The 27,455-nt window shown below is 39.6% G+C and overlaps 1 protein-coding gene across 1 annotated transcript in view; it reads right to left on the bottom strand.

The window, feature by feature from the left end:
* csmd2 (CUB and Sushi multiple domains 2) overlaps positions 1 to 27,455 on the bottom strand; it is a 662,931-nt gene that overhangs the window by 337,231 nt on the left and 298,245 nt on the right. The window contains exons 6-7 of the mRNA XM_034160153.1: positions 13,274 to 13,386; positions 3,100 to 3,177 (exon numbers count right to left, since the gene is read on the bottom strand). Of these exons, the coding sequence (XP_034016044.1) occupies positions 3,100 to 3,177; positions 13,274 to 13,386 (191 nt within the window). The remainder of the gene's footprint in view (positions 1 to 3,099; positions 3,178 to 13,273; positions 13,387 to 27,455) is intronic.

Raw genomic sequence — 27,455 nt, forward strand, 5'->3', positions numbered from 1 at the left:
ACATGCGTCAATGTGTTTGACACATTGAGTGGTTTCCTGCTTACAGGGTCTCCCCAGCACATCTGAATCCAGTGCATTCCTCATGGTGTTTTGTCAGGTCATGACCCTCTGTGCAAATCTGTGGAACGTAAAGTGCCGAAAGGGGTCAAACAAACTTGGCTAAGGGGGAGGACCCATCTGAGTGACAGAGGGGTCAAATGTCGTTCAGGCCAAATCAATGTGACACCTGCTCATTGACAAGTGTTTTGGTGTGAAGCAAGTCAATGTTGAATTTAAAACAAGGCTCAGCTATATATTAACAGTGGTAAAAATAAATCCAAAGGATAAAATAAGATATAAGAAGCTTGGTTAAATCAGAGAAGATGCAGAATCCACAACATAATGGTGGACAAAGTCTTGTCCACAGAATTGTATGCAATTGGGTCCCACCGAATAATGAAGGATGAAGAAGGAGCCATGCAGCATGTTTTCTTTGCTACAAGAGGGTTTCTTCAACTATCGTGGGAGTTTCATGGCTCTGAGTGGCTCTTAGAGGCATTATGTTCAGTTAACAAGGATCCTCTCTGAGTGTGGCGCTAATTTCAAGACGTTCAAAATTTAGCAACAACAGAGTGGTACAGTTTGTGTTCCAGTTACTGCGACGGCTTAGAGGCATTTGCATGGTGCTTACGAGTCTGCTAAAAGCCCATTATCTGTGCGCCTGTCACCTTCGCAGGACCCGAGAGGCTATTTTTGGAACGGCTCTCCTCTTGCGCACACAATTACACCTACTCTGTGCGCTGGGTTCTATATAAAATAGTTATTTTGTAGCAGATTAATCATTTTCTGTCAAACCTTGGATGCTGAAAAAACACCTCTAATCACTTCTGGAATCACAGAGGACTGTTTCATCTGGACGCTTGTTTCCTCTCTTTCCTGCTCTATGTGGAATGTATTTTGAACAGCTTAAGTTAATTATTTTTAATGTTTTTTATAGCTTGATAAAACAGTTCCTTGCTGTAAAAGTATGTCTGTATGCTGATGTCTGGTGTATGTAAAAGTATGTTGATTTAATATCTTGTTAATGGATCACATGACTGGCGCTGTGCGTGCACGCACTGAGGCAGGACCTGAGAGGCTATTTTTGGAGCGGCTCTCCTCTTGCGCACACAATTCCACCTGCTCTGTGCGCTGTACTCTATATAAAATAAATATTTTGTAGCGGACTAATCATTTTCTGTCAAACCTTGGATGCTGAAAACACCTCTAATCACTTCTGGAATTAATGGATCACATGAGCTCCACTGTGTGTGCGTATTGACGCACTGAGGCAGTGACTCATCATCACGCTTCAAACTAGCATTTAGGCAGAACGCCAGCTCACAAAAGAGTGATTTTTCAGTCAATATTAGACAAACACAAAGTTAAAATTTGCGTGTCTGCGTGGATGTGTGTTTAAAGCCATGGAAGATAACTCCAGTGGAGCAGCTAAGAGCAGAAGCTGTGCGGCAACACAGGTGGAGAGCGCACAAAAGACCGATTTTGAAGACATAACACAAAGTTCAAAGTTGTAGCATGGTGACTTGTAAGCTGTGGAATAAATAAATATATATATACATACTGAAAATGATCCACAGGTGTATATAATTATATAATATATAATTAAAGCGGCCACCTCATTCTGTATGCAGAACGGCACCGCGTGCAAAAGAGCGCTTTTGCAGAAATAAACGGACAAACACAATGTTAAAAGTGGAATCACGTAAAAATTGACTGTGTTTAAAGCCAGGGAAAAAATAAAGCCAGTAAGCCACAGATGGAAAGGAAGCCATTTAGAAAGAGCACAGAGGCGCGTGCGCAAAAGAGCGATTTTGCAGAAATAAACTGACAAATATAAAGTTTTGTGTATTTAAAGCCACAGAAGAAAAGCCAGAGAGCCGCGGAGCCAGCAAGGAGCACAGAGGTGGCTCTCCAGGAATACATGGTTCGGGTCAAGCCGGTCTGGTGCATTACAGGTGGACAGCAGCCTGGCACACAGCGCACAACTGCGGAACTGTGATGGAGTGTCTATTTTTGGACTGCGTTTAAAAAAAAAAAGAAGGGACATCTTTAAATGATGCTGTGAATCTGTCAATTGAAAACCCACACTTTGAAGGAACCAGGTGTGGGAGGGCTGGAGGTTTGGACCAAACTCATGCCTAAACGTGCACCAACATGGCGTTATCATGGTGCTATCATGGCACTACGTGGCTTAGTGTGGCTGATGTGAACCATTCATGGCTGTAATGACAGGTCAGTCATGGCTCACTAGATGCTGCTACGTGGCACAGGAGAGGAGCCTGAAAGCTGAAGGCTCTGCCTCCCATTCTACTCTTACAAACCCTAGAAACTACAAGTAAGCCTGCAGTCTGAGAGCGAAGCGCTCTATTGGGGTGATATGGTACTAAGAGGTCCCTAAGATAAGATGGGACCTGATTATTCAAAACCTTATAAGTAAGAAGAAGAATTTTAAATTCTATTCTAGAATTAACAGGAAGCCAATGAAGAGAAGCCAATATGGGTGAGATATGCTCTCTCCTTCTAGCCCCTGTCAGTACTCTAGCTGCAGCATTTTGAATTAACTGAAGGCTTTTCAGGGAATTTTTAGGACAACCTGATAATAATGAATTACAATAGTCCAGCCTAGAGGAAATAAATGCATGAATTAGTTTTTCAGCATCACTCTGAGACAAGACCTTTCTGATTTTAGAGATATTGCGTAAATGCAAAAAAGCAGTTCTACATATTTGTTTAATATGTGCATTGAATGACATATCCTGATCAAAAATGACTCCAAGATTTCTCACAGTATTACTAGAGGTCAGGGTAATGCCATCCAGAGTCTAAAAAGTCACGACAAAGCTTTATATTCTTTCATAAAGATACCCAATTATAATAGGCGTTTATTTTGCAAAATTACACCATTAAAAAAGTCCGCACTTGCTGTCTTGGATTTTGCATCAACACCTTCATTCCATTGAAAAACTAGACTGTATTCCCTTTGATAGACATTGTGCACCATAACTGAATAAGTGGAAACCATCACTTCGTCTGAGTTTCTCTGAAATGACTGAAACTTACACACTGATATCTTGTGATGGTTGTCCTTGCTAGGCAACATCTTCACACCTCGGGACTTCAGCTCAGTCATCTTCTTTACTGGAGAGAAAGCAAAAAACAAAACAAAAATGTACAATCCTAAGCCTATAGATGAGAACTCAGTCATTACCAAAAAAATGACAGCAGTGGCTCAAAATATAATATAGTCCACGATATGTCCCCTTAGTTTGTAAAAACAACTGGCAGCATACCAAAAACAGATATCCTGAAGAGCATCTTATACTCCTTGGCCTGGGGCAATGAATTTTTTAAATTCAAGTCACAAACATTTTAAAATATTTGTGATGTGAAGTTGTAATGGAAATAAATGGACAACTCCATTCAAACCAAAGCTAATTTTGTGACAGACAGTGTGATATGTGAAATATCACATTATAATTAAATCCAAATTTGATTAGCACATAAAACTATAAGAATAAAAAAATAGATACTGTATGTTTCAGACACCCTATTCTTTTAATATCAATTAAAGTTTGGTCTCCCAGTATATATTTCTGATATATTTTTTCAAATTTTGACAAAATCATCGATCATTAAGGTTATAAAATTCACCAGACAATGGAAAAAGTATATATGGGGGTTTAGGGCTCTGTGTGTGTGTCAGGGTCAAAAACGCTGGATTCAAAGAAAACATTGGGGAATTGCTGCAAAATAATTTCTAATGTCCATACTTAAAACCAGGAGTATGACCTTGAGCTTTAACAGCATGCTAAACTAACCAAAGGTTTTGTTTTTTGTTTTTTTTTACATAGGTGTCTGAGGGGGCAGTTGGTCTTTTTAAATTCATGATATTTTTCTTTTTTTAAGAAAGTACAGCAGTAAAGTTGAATATATAGATGGTTGAACAGTTAGACCCCATATTGTACAACGTGCTTTAGGGATTGAAAGAACACACACAGACACACTTATTAAACCTTTTGTTACAGTGCAGTCAAATTCAAGACTGATGACTGATGATATATGCATATGCCAGATCATTCCACCAAAGCCATCGACTGTTCTTTAGAATAGAATCCTTGTCAATCCAAATACACAGATTTCAGCTCCATTAGAAATTCAAACTGAAATTCAACCTTGAGTCACCAAGCTTGCTCATTATGAGAAGAAAATTTGAATAAAAATGTTCATTTAAATGCATGACCTTAATCACATAAATTGAGTAACATAATTAAGTTCTTAAATATCCACTGCTCAGGGGGTGGTATTTGCCGTATAGACCCTGTGGAAACATGTCATCAACAGAGATTTCATTGCGTTTTCCTCAAAGTTGTCTGCTTGCTTTGTGTTGTGGCTCACCTTTTTTCTCATGCTTTGTCACATAAGTGATAGAAAATATGATGAATGCCTATTGACAAGGGTGACATCCAACACAATTGTAAGGAACTAGTACATCAAAGAAAATGACACATCTTCCTTATGTTGACCATTCGGGTGACCAGACCAAAAGTAGGTACAGTATTTTCGCCCACAGAGATATATTCACTTCCAGGTCTTTGCACCTCAGAAAGCACAACCTCTACAATGTTTTGTGAGTTCCCTGGACAGCATTGGAACATGCTTACTTTTGCAAAGGGAAATTATGTTTCAAGTGCTCCAGCGCATGACCCACCCAAGATTTGGACGTGGGTGACTCCATACAGCGGACGGTCCCACAACACTGCACCAGCCGCCATCCTCCAAAAACAAGGCAGGGTGCCTTTTTGTAGTTTTTTATTGTCTGGAGGCTCCAAATGGCTTTTTCCAACACCTTCATAGCATGTTACCCGTCAGGAGCACAATTATTGAACTGCACACATGGACAGTGGAAATAAGGAGCTTACTTTTTCAACATTTAGCATTTTTGAGGTATTTTGATGGCAGCTCAAGTGCTAATGCCACTGCCAAGCACCAATAAATGAATAAATAAACAACCTGTAAGATGGAGAACTACCCATCTCTCTTGGATGATATGATCATGTCCAGGGTTCACACAAATAAAATAATGTGCCACATAGCACCATTTGAGACTCTGAATGGTCATGACTCCCATTGCAACATTTCAGACATTTTGGTTGCCATTTTTGGAAAGGTGGCCAACATGCATAATCTAATGGCAGTGGTGGGCACAAGTCCACTAACCTGCTAACTACTAATTATCAAAGCTAATGTTTTCATTAGCAGATTAGCTTTTCAGATAACTTTGAAAACCTTTGCACTGCCATGAACACATTCATGTACTGGCCAGTAGATGACAGTGTTCATGGCAAAAATAGACAAGAAGAGCATTTGCCACACATTTGCTAAAAGTGATGAATCACTGAGCAAACAGAATTTTCACTTTTCAAATTGCCTTTTTTTTGTACAATTGAAAAAGACATTTACAAATACAGATTTATCTGTAAAACCCACCACACATTGGGGGAGGTGATGGTCTAGTGGTTAAGGTGTTGGGCTTGAGTCCAGAAGATCATGGGTTCAAATCCCCGCCTGACTAAGGGCCCTTGGGCAAGGCCTTTAATCCCCTATTGCTCCCGGTGTGTAGTGAGCGCCTTGTATGGCAGCACCCTGACATTGGGGTGAATGTGAGGCATTATTGTAAAGCGCTTTGAGCATCTGATACAGATGGAAAAGCGCTATATAAATGCAGTCCATTTACCATTTCAGTATATCATTATACCGACCAACCAACCACTGCTGACATCAGGAAACTAATGGTCTCATAATGCATTGTTGCATGTGTGTCTAAATGCTAAAACCTTCAAAATCAGTGCATTACTTTAAAACTAAAACATATAGCTGATATTTTCACTTTGTAAAATGACAGATGTGACGTTAATTTCAATAACTTGTTCGGAATTCGTTTGTTTAAAATTATAACCATAAGTCAAAACTGTCTCCCTGTGCAAGACTCTAGTGATTTGCCGGCAGGTCTGTATGGTGTGAAGATAAATTCACTTTTTTTTCCATCTCTCTTTTCTCTCAGGTCACCAGGTCTCTTTTGCTGAGAGAAGACTGATCAGAGTCAGAAGTGCTGACTTATTGTTGTGTCAGCAGCTGCCAGTGTACCGAAGTCAGTACTGAAAGTTATCAGTTTAGCTTTTATCTGTAACTTCCGCAAGATTTTTTAGGGATTTATTGGTTCAGCTTTATAAAAGTTAACTTTTCAGTTAGCGGATTAACGGTTATTGAAGCTAACGTTTTGGTTAACTGTGCCCACCACTGTCTAATGGTAGCGGAAACAAGTTGCTGCTGTCAATATAAATAAGGATGGAGTGGGTTAGTCAGAAAAATTCAGTATATGGAGTCAGAGATAAAAATAAAGGCATATGCATTTACTCTCCTATAGGAGGTGGTGTGGTGCTTAGTTTCAGTGCAGAGTGTTCCCAGTTAAAAACCCAAACCTGCCACATTTCTCCATGTGATGTAGACTTGTGTCAGGAAGGGCATCCAGCATAAAACTTGTGCCAATTCAACATGCAGCTCCCCCTCAAATTTGCTGTGGTGACCCCAAGTGCAAACAAGGGAGCATCTGAAGGGACTTGCTTTTTATTTGTTTACTCTCCCATTTCTTTAAGAATATTTAATAGCTGCCTGGATGCGAGACCCATACATATCACGGTTTTTGCAGATGAACTCAAGCTGCACTCATTTGTGACCATTTGACTGGTCACGGATGCACAAAATAGATGATTTTTTGATTGCACAAGTGAATGAATATACAGCAATTTAGGCAATCATGTGGTAAGTAAGTAAGTAAGTAAGTAATTTTATTTGTATAGCACCTTTCACAGACAAGAGCCACAAGGTGCTTCACAACATAAAAAGCACAATACACCACACAATACACCACACAGTGGCCAAGACATTTAAAAACATAGCATAGCAGCCCAAAACCTAAGCAAAAGCTTGTGTAAAAAAGAAGGTCTTAAGTTGGCTTTTAAAAGTGTCAACAGAGTCCAGTGAGCGCAGAGAGAGTGGGAGACCATTCCAAAGCCTGGGAGCAACAGCCTGGAAGGATCGCTCTCCTCTGGTTGAAAAACGGGTGCGTGGAACCATCAACAAATTTTGATCCACAGACCAATGCCCTGGCAGGGGCATAAGACTGGATGAGGTCATAGTTATAGGAAGGCGCCTGACTATATAGAGCTCTAAAGGTTAAAACCAAAATTTTAAAATTGATACTGTAGGACACTGGCAGCCAATGAAGCTCCTTTAAAATTGGGGAAATGTGAGTCCTCCTGTTGGCTTGTGTCAGAATTCTCACTGCAGAGTTCTGTACCAACTGCAGTCGACGCAACTCCTCCTTGTTTAGACATGAAAACAAACTGTTACAATAGTCTAAAAGTGTTGACACAAAAGCATGAATAATAAGCTCTAAATCATTTTGTGACACCATTTTCCTGAGCTTAGAGATGTTTCTTAGTTGAAAGAAGCAGTTCCTCGTCAGCTGTTTACAGTGCTGTACTAAAGACATCTCTTTGTCAAAGATGACACCCAAGTTTCGAAGACTTGATTTTGCAGACTGGCCCAGGTCACCCAAGTACTGTTGAATACCTGGAATATGGGCATCAGGGGCAATAACCAATGTTTCTGTTTTGTCTGCATTGAGCTGACGAAAGTTATTCCTTATCCATTGTTTTATTTCAACTAAACAATGGAGGAAGGAATTGAGCTTCTTAATCTCAGATGGCTTAAAGGAGCAGTAAAGCTGGATGTCATCCGCATATAACTGGTAAGAAACATCAGTGAATCTTTGAATGATCTTACCTAAAGGGATCAAATACAATAAAAACAAGATGGGGCCCAAAACAGAACCTTGAGGGACTCCACATAACAGGTCTGCAGACTCTGACCTTATCTGGTTAGCAGAAATGCTAAAGCTACGCCCGGACAGATATGAGAAAAACCACAGAAGAACTGACCCCGACAGTCCGACATGATCCCTCCATCTACTCAGCAGGACCTGGTGGTCAACAGTATCAAAGACAGAGGACAAATCCAAGAGTACTAACACAGTGCATTTCCCAGCATCAGCAGACATCATAATGTCGCTGGACACTTTCAGAAGAGCCGTTTCCGTAGAGTGTTGTCTACGAAAACCGGACTGAAACCTGTCGTGAATGTTATTCTGATCCAGGAAGAGTGTCAGTTGGTCTGAAACCACCCTATCGAGGATCTTAGACAGGAATTGGAGCTTAGAAATAGGTCTAAAACTACTTAGCTCCATTTGATTTAAACCTGATTTTTTCAGTAGAGGCAACACTATGGCATGCTTGAAAGCACTGGGAAACACACTGGTGGACAGAGAAAGATTTACCATTTTAGTAACACATGGACCTAGTACCTCAAATACTTTAGAGAAGAGCCTGTAGGGAAGGATGTCCAATGAGCAAGAGGAAGGTTTTATCTTGTTCACCAATGCTGAAATATCAGCAAGTGTCACAGCCCTAAATGAAGACCAAATGCTGGGGACAGGCTCACACAGGAGGTGTGGGATTTTATCCTTGATCAACTTGATTTTGTCAATGAAAAAACTCAAAAAGGCATTGATGTTAGCTTCAGAAAACACAGGAGTAACTGAAGCAGCAGGACATACAAGAGAGTTGATTGTATCAAACAATACTCTGGGATTCTTCTTATTAACAGACACCAGCTGATGTATGTAGACAGAACGGGCACTCTCAGCCATTTTGTTATATGATGAAACTAGAGATGAAGCCTGTGGACCTCAAGTTTAGAGGAAAATAGTTGTAAATAATTGATTTACCAATTGATAATTGGTAAATAGTTGATGCTATGTTTGAAGCTCATATATTCTTGTTTCTTCAGAGGTAGTTTTGCTTAAAACAGCAAGGGAAAAAATATGACATATGACTTTGTTCACTTCCACAACACTCACAACTGGCAGTGTCATCATGATTTATGTAAACTGAAGATTGAAGAAAGTGGAGCTCATTTGGAAAATAATGTCAAACAGATTTTGGAATTAAATGTTTGCTGTGAACTTTAATGCAAAGTATTTCATGAAAATATCACATTACCCAATCAAGAATTATATCTATGTTTATACACAATCTCTTCACTTTCAGAAGTCATTAGCACTTGGAAAAAAGTATGTTAAAAGAAACCATCACATTTATGACCAGTTTTCTTTAGACAAGTTAGGGGATGAATGAATTGATCTTTTCCTATACAGGGAATTTATCTTGGACTTGTATCAATCATTAAGGAACTGGTTCAAAATTCTGCTGCTAGAACTGCTAGACATTATGGACAATACCAGTCACCCTCTGCACATCATCATCAGCAACAAGAGGAGCCTCTTCAGCCGCATGACCAACAGGCTGAAGACTCGTTTGTTCCTCAGTCCATCAGACTGTACAACTCCTCACTCAGTGGGAGGAGTAGTAACAGAAAGAGGACGGGAATGAGAGGAACAGTAGTAGCCAGTACAGCAGTAGCGAGCAGTATTTCTTGTATTTATTTATATTTGTGTATTTATATTTACATTTGCAAATTTGTTTTCCTTTTTTCTACTCCGTGTGCTGCTATACAATGCTACTGGAACCTGAATATCCCTGAGGGAGTCTTCTCAAGGGATTAACCCTCTGGGGTCCAAGGCATTTTTTTGGACAGTTCACTCGCCTGGCATAAATGTTTTATTATTGCTGTTAACAGCTCTCCCTGCACCCCACAATCAAGTTTTATGTCTCTTTTTTCAGGACAACCTGTGCTTTCAGAATATGTATGCTTTTGTTGTGTTTTATAAGTGTAATAAAGGTTTATAATCAAAAATAAGAAAGAAAAAAGTAAAGGGAAAAAAATTCCACACATTTATTCAAAACACACAGCAAACTATGATAAACAAATCTTTTGACACTTTATAAAGGTAGTTTGAGGTCTTGTGTGAAAGACTGTACAACAAAAAGTTTCAAACAGTAAACACAAATGCACATTTTGAACAATATATTCAAAATGGTCCATGCGTTTTGTTTACTGATATGGTAAACAGTGCTTTATGCCGAGAAAGCAACAGAGTTATCCAGTAACATTCACATGCAAACTAGTGGAGCAATCCTGATAGTTACACACTCTTTGTTTGAGCACGTGAGATTGTCATCAGAGGCTCTCCGTCTGCTTTCACTGATCGCTGTGCGTAATGGCGCAGGACACACTGGATGTACTCATTGGAGCACCCAGGGGGCTATTCAAATGGGCCAACTAGTAACACATCACTCCTGAAAATGATTTTTGGCTTTTCTCGTGAGGTAAATCTGCCCTACGATTAGATTTTGGAAAACCATGTGATGGTGAACCAATTCCGATTGGACACTCACATTGCGCACATCACACAGCTTCTATGAGGAGTACAAAGATGGCCGAGGGCTGGCTCAAAAGTCCATGGAGTTAACTTTTCAGCAAAAAAAAGTAAATTTCTATCTCATATCATTAAAAAGTTATTTATAATTTAGTAAAGCTTGGTCTTAGCCATCTTATACGATGGAGTTGGCCCCAGAGGGTTAATAAAGTTGTATCTAATCTAATCTAGAAGCATAAAGTATGAACACATAACTCCAATTCTGGCCTCTCTTCCCTGGTGTCCTGCTGCTGTAAGTTCTGACTTCAAGGTTTGTTAATAATTTACAAAATCATTCATGGATGAGGGCACCCCTATCTGGCCGATCTAATTAAACCTTATCTACACCACGTGTTATTCATTCTCAGGACACCTGATTACTGTATGTCTAAGGTTAAGAAGAAGTCAGCAGACTGCAGAGCATTCTCTTATGTACCTGTTCTATGGAACAATAAGCCTGCTCAGATAAAAGTCTGGTTCTCTGGATTCTTTCAAGTCTAGTGTAAAGACAATTCTCTTTTCACTTTTGTGTGACTAACAAATGTGCATAGTCTTTGACCATTTTTCCTCTCATTGTATTTTGTGTTCTTAACAATGGAGCAGGTGTCAGCCTCATATCTAAATTCTGGGTTTGTTAGTGAAGCTTAAGGGGAGCTGCCATTGATCTCATTAGTACCCTCCCTGCTTCTCTGTTGATTTACTGTTGGTGAAACTAATGCCTTACAAGCTATTAGTTCCATCTGATTGATTCTGCTCTCTTTTTCGCTCCATTTGAGGCATTATGGTTGAGACTAAGGCCTTGACTTAGGTAGTATGGAGATGCATGCTGAATAAATGGACGGGGTGCTATCCGCACCATGAAAATAACAGTGAGGGCTGTGGTGACACAGAATTTCATTGTAGGACAAATCTGAGTGCTTGGGACAATATATTTTTTTTTTTTTCGTAATTCTGTTATTTGTTAGAATGGCCTAAGCAGTGGATCACTCTTCTGAGTCTAGTCTGCTTGAGGTCTTTTCCTCAAAAACACTAAAGGGAGGTTTTTCTCACCACTGTTGTCATGTGCTTGCTCAGGAGGGTTGGTCAGGTGAGACCTTACCCATATGATGCACCTCGAGGCAGCTTTGTTGTTATTTGGCACTATAGCAATAAAATTAACTGAACATAAAAAAGAATGGTACTGTTTGCTAAATATGACTGGGTACAGAGTTTTATAAATGAGTGTCCAAGAAAACCAATAAAATTTGAGACTGAAGTCTCTGGTGTTTCTTTGGGCAAACTTTAGCTGAATTTCAGTTGTATTTTATTTAATTTTAAGATAACCCTTCTCTTTGGCACTGCATAATAAATCTGCATAACTGGTGCTGCAATAAAGAGCTGCAAAATCACAAAAAAATGGGGTTACTGTAAAATATGTAAATACTTGCCTGTATATGGTATGTGATTTTGTAGGTAGATCAGAAATAAACAGCAAATCCCATGCAACCTCATCAACAATTATATTTCAGTGTATTTATGTTATAAATGCAAGACAAATAAAACTATATTCAAAACTAGAAGCACTCGGAGAGCACAAACATCCGCCAAGGCCATAGGGTCACTGACATCACATGGAATACCCTTTGGCAAAAAGACTTATTCCACATCGTTTCATGCATCTACATCATGTTTCAGATTCAGTGGTTAACCCTCTGGGGTCCGAGGACATTTTTTGGACAGTTCACTAGCCTGGCATAAATGTTTTATTATTGCTGTTAACAGCTCTCCCTGCATCCCAAAATCAAGTTTTATGTCTGTTTTTTTTTTTTTTTTTTTCAGGACAACCTGTACTTTCAAAATATATATGCTATTGTTGTGTTTTATAAGTGTAATAAAGGTTTACAGTCAGAAATAAGAAAGGAAAAAGTAAAGCGGGAATAATTTTCCCACACACATTTATTCAAAACACACAGCATACTATAATAAGCTAGTAACACATCACTCCTACAAACAATCTTTGGTGTGTCACGTGAGGTGAATCTGCCCTACAATTGGATTTTGAAAACCCTGTGATGTTGAACCAATTCCTATTGGACACTCACATTGCTCACGTCATCACCCAGCTTTTATGAGGAGTACAAAGATGGTGGACGGTGGCTCGAAAGTTATCAGTTATCAGCAAAAAAAAAAAAAAAAAAGTACGTTTCTATCTCATGTCATTAAAAAGTTATGTATAATTTAGTAAAGCTTGGTCTCAGCCGTTGTGTACGACAGCGTCTGCCCCAGAGAGTTAAACCCTTAGATCTTCAGCAAATGTTTTTATAAAGAGAAACTGCATGAACTACATGTTTTTTTTTTTCTAATAAGTTTATTCAATGAGGAGAAACAAATGCTAAATTATTCTTGTATCGTAACTTAATTTTTATTCAGCTGTTGTTACCCGTCTTCATGAAGTTAGATGCAAAAATGTTGAAATTGGCACTATTCTGCAATGATAAAGAATCCTTAAAAAAAATTCTGGATCCGGATCATTACCAAAATTTAATGACTTCTAAGTTAGACCAAGATACACCCCTGGTAAAAATGTCATTTAAATCTGTAGAGGTTTTTTTGAGTAATCCTGCTAACTAACCAACCAACCAACCAACGTGACCGAAAACAGATCCTCCTTGACGGAGGTAAAAATCCTCTAGGGATCATTTTGCAACATTTGTCCAACATTATAAAATTAAAATTGGTTGACAACCTTTTGACAATTACATTTGATGGTGGACCACATATGTCAATCATTCACTGAAAACAAATTTGCTGGCTTCTTACCTTGATATTGGGCACTGAATCCTCTCAACTTGTGGTTGCCATCAGAAGTAAAGTGCAGCCGAAGCCAGTTCTTGCTGCTAATGATGGGTGAAGGGAGGTTGGGTCCTGTAAACCTGCGCACAAACCAGACAAAAACTCAGCATCTTCCAGGAGCACTTCATTATATGTAGAGTAACAATTCTATTGAAAATATCTATTAGATATGCTTGAGTAAATTTGAGGTTAATATAGGACAGAATCAAAGCCACTGATAGTATCTGCTCTGAATACAGGATTATGTAAAACCCCAATGCAGCTTTCAGCAAATGCAGCAAATCAAAATTACAGGTAAAGTAAATGATAATTACTTTAAAATTAAACAGACATATGGATCAATTGATTGACTCCCATGGGATAGAGGAACCAAAGCACATTTTAAAGGTGGCAGGGAGAAACAGGATGTAATAAACATTTTAATGCTTAGCATTCTTTATTGTCAGTTATTTGATATTTAGTTTCATCCTTTTGAAACATTGTTGCTTTACAAAAGCTTCTATCAAGTATAGTATGATATTTTGTATGTTGTGTACATGTAAAATGTGCCATAAAGTGTGCTGAGCATTAGAAATACACATCTCCAAACATTCCTTCCCCCTAACCATCAGTCCATCCATCCATCCATCCATACATACATAGCAGTAAAACTGTAAGTTTGATTTAACAGTTGGTACAACATTTGATTCAACATTAACACATTTTAAATGTCAAACAAAATCTTGTAATACGAGTGCAAAGTATTAATTTTGGGAAAAAATACATAAAATACAAATACATATAATATTGCTTTCCATCTGATACAGATGCTCAAAGTAGCTCCATTGACTCATTCACACACTCAGTCAAACTTTACTTCCAGGCACTGCCATGCTAGGTGCACAACTGCACAATTTGAACAATTTAAGGATTTGACCCCTTAAGCCCTTGAGCCTATTTCGCCAAAACCACATACCCATACATTATTATTTATTTCTCAGCTTGCACAAGGTCAAAAATGCAAAGGTTTGGATCAGCTAAAAGACAGGTCCTAGGGGATGATGTGGATGCAAATGGCTGAAAGTAAATAATACTTGGTAGGAGTAAATTAGTTTGTTTTTTTGTTTTTTGTTTTTTTTCAAAAAAATGAATTCTGATTTATGTCTTTATTTGCTTGGCATTTCAGCTGTGGTTAGTTGATATGTGATTGAAGTGGATACTTTTGTAGAGGAGACTCCGCTTGACATTTTGATGTATATTAAGTGTATGTTGGTGTCAGCATTGGTTAGTTATGAGTGTTCAGATGTTCCAAAACAGGGCAAGTCCCCAAATTTGGGGACTCTAGGGTTTAAGAGGTTTAGACTTTTCTGAGGAGCATCTTGTTGAAGTTTCCTGTGTGATCAGGGGCTTGATCCTCTGCTGACAGGCATGCTTCTCCGACATTCAGGCCCCCACATCAGCAAGCAACAATAAGCTTACTTATGTTTTCAATCTCACGGAAGCTAATGCCTGTTTTCAATCTCATGGAAGCTAACACGTGATCTTCCAATTTCAAAGTCGGAACTACTAAAACTTCAAGTTCCTTCAAAAAAATGTATCCTGAAATATATTCATTTATTTTGTGCTGCTGGGTGTGGGCCACTGAAGCAGTAGGCCAAGCAACTCAGGCCACACTTGCCTGTTTTCATCAAAATCCTTGAACCCATCTTTGGTGTTCCTTGCAGCATGTCTAGGTTGTTCAAAGGGGCCTCTTTCCAGTTGGATGTACTGGGAAGACCTCCATCTGGAGATGTCTAGTGACATCCTCACAAGGTGCCCAAACAACCTCAGCTGGTACCTTTAAATGTGAACAAGCAGCAGCTCTGCTTTGAGTCCCTTCCATATATTCAAGTTTCTGTCCAGTGTAAGCCCAAATACCCGATAGCAACCTCGTTCTGGAAGTCATTACCCAAAGTTACTGACCATGGGGGTAAGAATGTAAATCTACTGATGAACAGAGTCAAACACATTCATGCACACCTATGATCAATTTACAGTCAACAGTCCATCGAGTTCACTAACATTGTGTGTTATTTTTCCAATCTGATCTCATGACAAAAACTGTGATGATTTAATATAGTAGTTTGTATTAATGTCACGAAATTGAGTACATAGTTGTGATGGCGTCATGAAAATATTTCATGGTGGTATCACAAAATTTGGACTGAGTTAGGCTTAAAAATAGTGATCGAAGGATGACCCTGTCTCAGAAATATAATGCATTTCATGACAGTATCACAAATAAATAAATATGTAAATAAATGTGAGATTTAACTGTATTTTTCAATAACTCACCTATATCCATGATGTCCATCAGTAATCTACAGTGTGTCAGTTGTTGTATGAACACATCAGATTGTGAGCAATCAGAGAGCACACACTGGCAAGAGAGTGACGTTTTATTTTTGATTTGTTTGCCATTTCAAAATTGCAGTACGAAACTGTGCCCAAAACTGTCACACTGCTTTAAAAACAGCTAATTCTTCTCCATAAGCCCCCCTTCCACACACACACACACCACTACAAAACTACATTTTCTGGCATATAATAAACAACCAGATTTTGTGGCTAATGTGTTTTTGGAAAGACGTTGCTTCGTCCTACACTCAGTACCCCCAACTGGACTGTGGAGAAATTCCACAAGATGGATGTAACAGAAGCCTTAAAAAGAGTTGTTTTAGGGCAAAATGTTGCTTATTACAGGAAGCCTCTGCTTGCACGCCTGAGAACTTTAAGGATGTTCAAAATTAAACTTCAACTATATGTGGTAGTAAAAGGCAGATGAAATGATTTTAGCAGAATGTAGCCCCATTATAAAGAAAGTTCACCCAGCCGTGGATCTGCTGGCAGGCAGTTAGAGCTCATCAGTTAAGATGAGGCCAAATTCACTGTGAAGGAATGAAGGGTCGAACAGAGTTCTGGACGGTATCAGAGTGCAAGGGTGAATAATGAAGGATTTGGACAAGAAAATTATATTAATGATCCCCTGTTCAAATGCTCAGCTGCACTGTTGCCTGAGGGGCATTACACTGCTGTAGCTGTTCATCTATTTGTACTTTTGTCACTTGATATTATCATACAATGGAGAGAATATAAAAAAAAACCCTTGCCATTTCATGTCACCCATGATGATGAATATTAGGATGCTTTTAAAGCAAAAGAGCCTATTTCCAGCTTCTTATCTTGAGCTCACTCACTCACTCACCTTCAACTGCTTACTCCAGTTAAGGGTCACGGGGGCTGGAGCCTATCCCAACAGTCATAGGGTACACCCTGGACAGGACACCAGTCTGTTGTAGGGCCACATATAGACAAACATAGACATGCACACCTGCACGGGCACCTATGGGCAATTTAAAGTTTCCATTCCACCTAACTTGCATGTCTTTGAATGTTGGCAGAACCCGGGGCACTCTGAGGGAACCCACACAAGCCCATGCAAACTGCATACAGAAAGCTCACGGGGAATTGGTCTTATGACCTTCTTGCTGTGAGGTGCAGCTCCATCCAGGCATGAATGTGGTGTCTGTTTCTGTAACCCTTCTGTCCTGTGCACCAGCAAAATTTCCTGTATATTCATTTTGGAAATTGTTTTGTAAATTTTGTCGGTAGCATGGCCCGAGCAGAGGGTCACCCCTTTGAGTCTGCTCTGCTTAAGGTTTCTTCCTCAAATCAGAGGGAGTTTTTCCTTACCACTGTTGCCTGTGTGCTTGCTCTGGGGGTTGGTAAAGTTAGACCTTTCTTGCGTGAAGTGCCTTGAGGCAACCTGGTCTCATGGCAAGTCATGATTCAGCAGCACGAAATATACATTAATCTACTGGTTTGTGATATTGTGACGAAAAGCACCTCATTTTCGTCACAGTAGCACAAATTCATTCTCATTCATTCCGTGATGGATGCACAAAATTAAAAGCAAAGCGGGGGTGGGGGTGGGGGGGGGGTGTTGGTGGTGGTGGTGGTTATGGTTAGGGTGGGGGGTAGAAGTAAGATTAGGTTATGGTTAAGGTTAGGGTTGGGGGTGGGAGTAGGGCTAGGAATAATGAGTTAAAAAAGCTCTGTCATGAAAATTTGACTCATTTCATCACTAGAGTACAAAACAAAAATCAAACAAAAAAGCAAAAAGAAAAAAAAACAAAACGTGAGACTGGGCTGCTTGAGTCAACTTTGTTGTGTTTTGGCACTATAAATCGAAATTTAAAAAAAAAAAAAACAGCTGTATAAAGTGTAGATGCATTGACTTTACTTTCATTCTGCATTAATTCAAAGCATTTTAAACACTTTAAAAGATGTAATAATACAGTATTTCCTGTTCTGTGTAGAGACATACTGGTAAATGATATTGGCAAAAACTATATACCTTAATGATCTGAATCTAATCATTGACTTTAAAAAACTCAAAAATGGGTGGTGCGTCCACCAATGCCCAACACTCTGTCTGTTTGAAGAGTATGTGAAGATCTTTGCGATAAAGGCTTTGGAAAAATACAAATGTTAAAGAAAGAGAACGTCAAGTAGATTTTGGAACTGTAGCTGGTACTGCATGTTCCTGCATGTTCCTGCATGAACCATGTGACAGAATTGATTTTGGCTCCAATTAGTGACTGCCAAGGCGCATCCAAGACCTCAAGAGTGAGCTCAGATGTTGACCTATTTATAGATGGCATACAAGTCCACAACTAAGCTACCTTAGATCACAAATGTCAACCACCCAGGCATATTACTGGCCAATCTCCTCTTTATTTGCCTTACACAGAGGATAGGCAAGTATTCTGTTGGCAATCTCATCTCAGTCTCAAGAAGTAAATGTTTGTTTGACACAAAAAAAATTCCAGTGGTACCCAAGGATCCTTGAGAGAATCTTTGTATTCAAGATAGAGGTGTCACCTTTGGCCACTGGTTAGTGTCAGAGTCTCCAACAGTGAGAGAGGAAGTACAATGCCCCACAAACATGGATCTTCATTCTCTTGTAAAGGTATCAACATTGCCAAACACCTCTGTTCAGAGACTTCATGGTTTCCCAGAAACATGACCCTCACCGCTGAGTGAAGTTCATCTCTCAGAGTGACACATTTTCACCACATATAGCTACACGTCTGATGGACGAGTCCAAAAACTCATTGAAAGCCTTGATTTTAGTCTGAAGGCTTAAAAATAAATGAGAATCACTAGCTATTTCTAACTGAAGTGTGCTTTAAAAGAGGGCATTGCTCCATACCTTTTCCGTAATTACATATAGGTCACCAGGCATCTTAAAATAGATGTTGATGTTTGTAGCCAAAGTGATGCATCCAAATTTATGGTTGCAATGAAGAAAGTTTTCCCTTGCCTGTTTCTCATAAATTGAAAGGATTTTCTGCTGGCCACACCCTTTCCCAAGTGGAATCTTTTTTTTTTTTTTCCTTTTTTACAGAACATGCGGGTGGGTGGCACAGAGTGAAAATCAGTTCACTGTGCCTGACATAGCCAGCAAGAATCCAGATCCAGACTTCCATGACACATCATGAAAGTCTAAAATGAGGTGTTTCAGACCTAAATTTAAATGTGACCCCTTTAAGATCAGTGGATCAAACCATCAAACTTTTCCTAAACCTACTAAATTTGCAGTATTAATTTTGCTGATAAACCATCACTACATTAAACTTATGTTGGCCTTTTTTTATATATGTTCCTCATCCACTCAACCACATACAACAGCCACCTTTCCTTGCATTAGGTTTCTGTGAACCTTCATTTGTAATTCTTTTGCATCACTAATTTCTCAAAATCAACATATTCAAAGTGATGTAGAACTACAAAGCTTTTTGTCATGTGACCATCCTTAATCTAGGACAAGAAGTGCAAGAGTGATAAAGTAAGTGTGTGCCTGCCTCAGGGGGTGTTTTATTACTGAAGAGAGTGGGAAAGATGAAGCAGAAAGGGGCATGTGATACTGTTAGAGTGGCACAATTAGAAAGTGGAGTGCACAAAGCACCTCCAGCTCCAAGTACATAGCTTGGTCCCAAGACAGTTCAGAAATCCTCAATACTAAATCTCATATGCAAAACAAGTGAACCGCTTTGCATAAGCACCCTCAAAACAGTTTATGACTGAATATTCTGCAGGGGAAGACATGCATTACAAAATAAGAATTTATTTTTGAAATCAATCTGTATGACACATGAATATACAGTAAATACAGTGCACATTTCAGGTGGTGTGGTGGCCAAGTGGCTAAATGACTTGCTTCCAAAACAGAATCCATTACCATTACCATTAGAATCCGTTACCATAGAATCACCCAATACTTAAAAGCCTATAAAGTGAAATCCTGAGCCAGACACTGGATCACCTCCATCACTGCCCTAATATCTATCTGTGGTGAAAATGTGGTGAAAATCCGTAAAGTAGTTTTGATGTAATCGTTAAAAACCTGTGAAGTGAAACTTTATCCATAATCCGGATCCAGATGACCTCCAAAATTTAAGTGAGTCTTCCATGGTCTAATATGTATCCCTGGTGCAAATCTGGTGAGAATCTGTGAAATACTTTTCATGTAATCCTTCAAAGTTTATATAAAGTGAAACTCGATCCAGAATGTGGATCTGGATCACCTCCAAAATTTAATGAAGTCTTCCATGGCCTAATATGTATCTGTGGTGAAAAATTCATCAAAATAACTCAGCCACCTGGGGTGTGCAGCCAGTACATTCTGAGTGCCGGTCACAAGCCCGGATAAATGAGGAGGGTTGCATCAGGAAGGGCATACGTTGTAAAACAAGCCAACCCAACTATGCAGACTAAGAATCGAATTTCCATACCGGATCGGTCGCAGCCCAGGTTAACAACATCCGCCACCGGTGCTGTTGCTCAACAGGGCGCTGGTGGAAATTGGGCTACTGCTGGGCAAAGACGGCGAAGGTGTGACAGAGGAAGATATAGAGGACAGAGGACAGGGTGAGATGGAAACGATTGATCTGCTGTGTGTGAGTCATACGCTCTCATCTGATTTATGCTACGGAATCCGAGCTAACCACTGGCACCAACAGAATTTAGGGCCTACAGTATATAAGACTTAATTGTGATGTCCACCAATACTGACACACAGAAGCAGGTGTAGTCTAGAATATCACATTGACCTCGTCCAGCCCCTCTCCATGGTTCTCGACCAGAGAAAGGTGCTTTGCCCTCTTCAGGTCGGTGGAGTGTCCTTGCCTCAAGTGGTGTTCTGGAATTGCCCAGACAAGATACAAAGTACTAAAAGTAAATTATTAAGGATATGTTCATTTGAATTAAAGGTCAAAAATATGTTCACTCTGATGTCCACATCTATACATACATAAAAAGAGGCTTCTGGATTCGCCCAGGTGAGATCAAATTTAGGTATTTGACTCAGATTTGGCAAAAAAACAAGACACACATATGGAGGTGGGTTGTGGAATTGTCCAGGAAATGACAAATTTGCTAAAAGTCAGTCATTAAGGCCAAGGTAAACATGACTGGATGACATCATTCTGACCATCTTCTTGCCCATTGGTACCATTACAGAGCAGGAAAAAAAAACATGGCTTTCACAAGATTTTGCTTGCATTTGCAGATGGACCTGCTGTGTAACATTCTCTCAGTTACCTAACTACACACCACATGATTAAGAGAACGTGGGCACCAGGCATGAAAACCACACCTGCCTGGTTTGAAAACTACCAGTAACTCTTGCACTGGATTGGATGGATGACAGGGTCTTCAACCTTTGTTCTCAAAATTAAATATTTGTACATGACCATCTGATGGGTAGTCATGTGTTCAACTGTGTTTGCATGTACACATCGCTGATTGTTTAAAGCAGTGTCCACATTAATTGTAACTACTCAGGGAGAAGAGTCTGCATCCTACTCGGTATGCAGGCCCCCGAGGCTTACAGCAGGCTTGGTCATTAAAGTCCCAATGACTTTAAAATCAATGTTTTAGCATTTTAATGAGGGTATGTGAATGACAGCACAAGCAAGTCAACTGAGATGTACGTAAAGGAACACAGAACTGCCACACATAAAATCACATACACATATCAATCATTTCTATCACACAAAAACACATTACTATGATTTTAATTTAATCTTTATTTAACCAAGTTAGTCCCATTGAGATCGAGACCTCTTTTGCAAGGGAGACCTGGACGATTAAAGTTTCCAATTCACCTAACCTGCAAATCTTTAAATGTGGGTGGAAACTGGAGCACCCGCAGGAAAACCCACGCAAATACAAGGAGAACATGTGTGGATATCGAACCGATGTCCTTCTTGTTGTGAGGTAACGGTGCTACCCACTAAGCCACCCTTCTGCTCTTTAATACCTGTAAGGAGGAGCGCATGAGGAAATCATGACTACAGATGACAACGAATGACCAGAATTATGAGAAATGAATATGAAACCAAGATCACTGAGGGAGCATGATGAGAACACGAAAAGCACAGAGGTAAAATAAGCAAAATTAAGGGAGAAAATCGAAAGCTGTGATAGCGTATCAAGCTCAAAGTAAACTGGAGAAATCAAAGAAAGCAAAGGTTTTTCACTTAATAAGATGGACTCAGATCTGATACAGTACATCTCTTGAGTTAAAGCTGTGTTGGACTCAACACCAAAAGCACAGTGCTGCAGAGGAACTCGAAACTTCCAACAGCCAAAGCAACAAAAGTGGAGATCCATCAGAATAACATGTCTCATCTTCCCTTAGAATCCGTGCTCCAACAGAGCCAAAATGTCCATTCTTCTTTCTTTCTCAGCCTTCATGTAGTATTCATAGTGAGACCTCTGCCCCATAAGAAAGGCTTGTTAAATCTTCTGAGGGATTCCACTCTTCCTCTGCCAACAACTCATTTTCTGCCTTCACAGAACATATAATATGGACACTGATTGAAAGAAATTTCCTTTTGGGAAGAACAATGCACGAGCATTCATCTTTGCCCCTTTTCTCCTTTTCTTTTATGCTTCTTCTGCCTTTTAACTTTCTTCAAGCATGCATGATCGCCCCCAAACATGTTAAAGGCATTTCAACTACAGTGAAAATGTAAGAGTTATGAAATCTCATCTCAGCATTGGGAAAAAAGTATTGATTCTATACCATTTATATTGCTATTTTTCACCAATCATAACAAAGAAATATGCTCATATCTCTTTGTCAAAAGACAGTTAACCGTTAGAGCAGTCGTGCTTTGATTGATGACATACTCTTGTGAATTTATTACCAATGCAAATTTAAAGTAATGTCATGAGACAAAGTTGCCATCAAATTTCAAATCCTGATTTAAAGGGGGGAAAAAGAAGAAAAGGTTTGAGATTAACTTTTTGAAAAAAAAAGATCTAACAATCCATTCAAACAATGAATACAATCAATGGTTAAGAGCAAATTTCTGCCATTTTTTTAATGAATTGGTCAAAGCTTATAAATATTGTTCATCAGCTGTAATATACAGGGTCCAGTGTTTGAAGTGGCTCTGATTTGAAAAAAATATATATATAATAATATAATCACTCGTTACAGTATGGACAATTAAAATTATTGATTTGATACCTTGTGGATTGTGTACTTTTATTTTGTTGTGATAAGAAAATTCAGTCATATATATATATATATATATATATATATATATATATATATAAAACAACAAATACAAACGGAACACAGCACAGACATTTGAGAGTAATCAATGAACTGAATTTTCTTATCAATCAATCAATCAATTTTTTTATATAGCGCCAAATCACAACAAACAGTTGCCCCAAGGCGCTTTATCACAACAAAATAAAAGTACACAATCCACAAGGTATCAAATCAATAATTTTAATTGTCCATACTGTAACGAGTGATTATATTATTATATATATTTTTTTTTACACGAGGTCTATTAGAAAAGTATCCGACCTTGAATCACGTGTGATTACATCAGACATGCTTGAACCCTCGTGGGCAAGCAAGAGTTTTTTCACGCCTGTCGGTTACGTCATTCGCCTGTGGGCAGTCTTTGAGTGAGGAGTGGCCCACCCTCTCGTCAATTTTTTCATTGTTTAGGAATGGCTCAGACTGCTGCTTTGTTTGATCAAAATTTTTTCAAAACTGTAAGGCACAACTGAGTGGACACCATTCGATAAATTCAGCTGGTTTTCGGTAAAAATTTTAACGGCTGATGAGAGATTTTGGTCTGGTAGTGTCACTTTAAGGACGGCCCACGGTGCCTGATGGCGATCTGCGCTTCAAAGTGGCAGCGTCTCGCCGTTTCAAGTTGAAAACTTCCACATTTCAGGCTCTGTTGACCCAGGAAGTCGTCAGAGAACAGAGAACTTTCAGAAGAAGTCGGCATGAGGAGTTTATTCGGACATTCCATTGTTAACGGACATTTTGTAATGAAAGAATGTGCAGGCAGAGTCGCATGTCGGGCCGCAGCTGACTGTGGGGGGTTGCGACAGGAAAAACTCAGTTGGAAACCTTAACGAGCAAGTTGGAACATGCCCAAGATGTTAAACAATTTCTCAGTTACTCACTTGTTGAAAGCCATCAAAAGCCGCCTGAATTTTACAAATGGTTTTCAACACAGAGGTGTTTTTCCTGTCGCGGCGCACACAGATGAAAGACATGATGAAAGACGTGCACGCAAATTCGCCGAGTCGTTTCCGTGACGACTCGGTGAATTTGCGCGCACGTCTTTCATTACAAAATGTCCTTAAACAGTGGAATGTCCGCATAAAGTCCTCATGCCGGCCTCTTCTGAATCTTCTCTGTTCTCTCACGACGTCCTGGGTGAATTAAGCCTTAAATTAGGATGTTTTTAGGTCGAAACAGGCCGACGACGGCACCTGGAAGCACTGCGCGACGTCCCGCTCCATGGGAAGTCCTTACAGTGACAGAAACACCCCATAATCTCTCATCAGCCGTTAAACTTTTCACCGAAAACCAGCTTAATTTCTCGAATAGTGTCCACTCGGATATTCCTCACAGGTCCAGAAAAAATTTTGATAAAGCAACGCGCACCGTCTCAAGCAGCGTGTGAAACAAAGGAATTCAGCTGAGAGGGCGGGACCACATCTCACTCAAGGCCTGCCCACAGGGAATTGACGTCACCGACACGCGTGAAAAAACTCACGCATGCGCACGAGGGTTCAAGCATGATTGGTGTAATCGCACGTCATTCAAATCCATATAGTTTAAAAAAAAAATATAAAACGGTAGGATACTTTTCTGATAGACCTCGTATATATATATATATATATATAGGGTATATATAAGCTTTTTCTTCTGCCTACACCCTTTTGGCCACATGTGCTACTGTAAAATATTTTTTATAAGGAGTTTTGTGTATGTTTTATGTAATGTTTTCAATTAATCCCCGGTTCATATGTGTGCTGATCAGCTGGACCTGGTCTGTATGGATCACTGATGAAGTATACTCCATTTATTTCACCATTGTACACTAACAAGTACCTTCTTCAAAAAATGTTTCCTACATGCATTCACCATTGGTGAGATTAGTTTATGATGCAAAGAGCTTTGAAGCTTTGAGTTTTGATCTAATGCTTGTTAATTTTGCTTCAGTGGTCCAACTGGGTGCAGATAAAGTCAAGTTGAAAGCCACAAGACTGAGACAAACATGCAATTATTGAATGTTTAAGTTCAACAACATGACCCAAGGGCACCAATCAATCATATGTCTGACAATGTGAAGAAAACAAAGAAAAGACAAATGCTGGGACAAGACAGTTAGTGAACTCGCACACACCCACACCAATAACTGTGCACCTTTCACTGGTTGTAATAGTCTGCAGGCTGTATTGGATCTGTGGTTAATGGGACAAAACAACAAATGAGTTTTCAAGGTCACTCTTAAAGGAGAGAGCGGTAATTGAGCCCACCTTGTAGATCCATCAAACACAACAATAAACAAATGTCAATAACACCAGGGCTCATTACAGCATTTCAGTCGCTCTGTTCTGCAGGATGTTTGGAAGGATAGCCAGACAGAGAGAGAGAGAGCAGAAGAAATGTGAAAGGTGGAACAATTTTCAGTGTCACTGAGAGGGAATTAGATATGTTGCAGAACTGTATTTGGTAAAGGCCACGAAACAAAGCTCAAGAATGCTTCATTTGACTTGTGGTAATAATGTAAAATAAAAGGCATGACAAATTATTCTTTATGAGTTATTTATCAAAATTATTCATCCTGTTTAAATATACTCAACAAAAATATAAACGCAACACTTTTGGTTTTGCTCCCATTTTGTATGAGATGAACTCAAAGATCTAAAACTTTTTCCACATACACAATATCACCATTTCCCTCAAATATTGTTCACAAACCAGACTAAATCTGTGATAGTGAGCACTTCTCCTTTGCTGAGATAATCCATCCCACCTCACAGGTGTGCCGTATCAAGATGCTGATTAGACACCATGATTAGTGCACAGGTGTGCCTTAGACTGCCCACAATAAAAGGCCACTCTGAAAGGTGCAGTTTTGTTTTATTGGGAGGGGGATACCAGTCAGTATCTGGTGTGACCACCATTTGCCTCATGCAGTGCAACACATCTCCTTCGCATAGAGTTGATCAGGTTGTCAATTGTGGCCTGTGGAATGTTGGTCCACCCCTCTTCAATGGCTGTGCGAAATTGCGACGACGAACTGGAGTCAGGTCGAGACCCCGGTGAGGACGACGAGCATGCAGATGAGCTTCCGTGAGACGGTTTCTGACAGTTTGTGCAGAAATTCTTTGGTTATGCAAACCAATTGTTTCAGCAGCTGTCCGAGTGGCTGGTCTCAGACGATCTTGGAGGTGAACATGCTGGATGTGGAGGTCCTGGGCTGGTGTGGTTACACGTGGTCTGCGGTTGTGAGGCTGGTTGGATGTACTGCCAAATTCTCTGAAACGCCTTTGGCGACGGCTTATGGTAGAGAAATGAACATTCAATACACGAGCAACAGCTCTGGTTGACATTCCTGCTGTCAGCATGCCAATTGCACACTTCCTCAAATCTTGCAACATCTGTGGCATTGTGCTGTGTGATAAAACTGCACCTTTCAGAGTGGCCTTTTATTGTGGGCAGTCTAAGGCACACCTGTGCACTAATCATGGTGTCTAATCAGCATCTTGATATGGCACACCTGTGAGGTGGGATGGATTATCTCAGCAAAGGAGAAGTGCTCACTATCACAGATTTAGACTGGTTTGTGAACAATATTTGAGGGAAATGGTGATATTGTGTATGTGGAAAAAGTTTTAGATCTTTGAGTTCATCTCATACAAAATGGGAGCAAAACCAAAAGTGTTGCATTTATATTTTTGTTGAGTGTACATTCCTTCCCTGAGATACAGGTTCACAAGCAAGAAGAAAACAATATTGTTGGCTCCGTAAGTAATAATGTCCAAATAACACTGGCATTTCTTTTATCTTGCCATACCAAAGCATAAATTGCTGTAAAAAGGACATGTAATTTTCACTCACTTGTTCAGCAATACGTTATAGTACAAATGAACTCCATTCACATATGTAATTGCACGACACTACAACGGCAGCAACTAGCATGGGATATGATTTGTATGACCAATTTGTAGACTGATGTTCAATTCCAGGTGGATGCTCCAGTCGACCTACTTGTGTTTTTGGGCAAGGCACTTCTTAGATTAGATTAGAACTTTGTTAATTCCTTGGGTAGACTCCATCAGGAAAACTGAGGTTCCAGCAGCATTGTATAGCAACATTAAAAGCAAAAGTAAATAAAATAATTTGCAAATATAAATATAAATACGCAAATATGAATACCAGAAATACTGCTTGGTACTGGTTCACTGGCTAGTCCTGTTCCTCTCCTTCCCATCCCCTGTCTTCCTGTTACTCCTCCTCCCCCTGAGTGAGGACGTCTATAGTCTGATGATCTACAAAGGAGTTTTTCAGTCTGTTGGTCCTGCACTTGGGAAGGAGCAGTCTGTGGCTGAAGAGGCTCCTCTAGTTACTGAAGACGGTGTGCAGAGGGTGACAGGCATCATCCATCATGACCAGCAGTTTGTCCAGTGTTCTCTTCTCTGCCATAGTCACCAGAGAGTCCACCTTCATGCCAACGAACCCAGCCCATCTGATCAGTTTGTCTATCCTGGATGTGTCCTCCTTGGA

This window comes from Thalassophryne amazonica, chromosome 20 (genome assembly GCF_902500255.1).
Source record: "Thalassophryne amazonica chromosome 20, fThaAma1.1, whole genome shotgun sequence".
NCBI classification, from domain to species: domain Eukaryota; kingdom Metazoa; phylum Chordata; class Actinopteri; order Batrachoidiformes; family Batrachoididae; genus Thalassophryne; species Thalassophryne amazonica.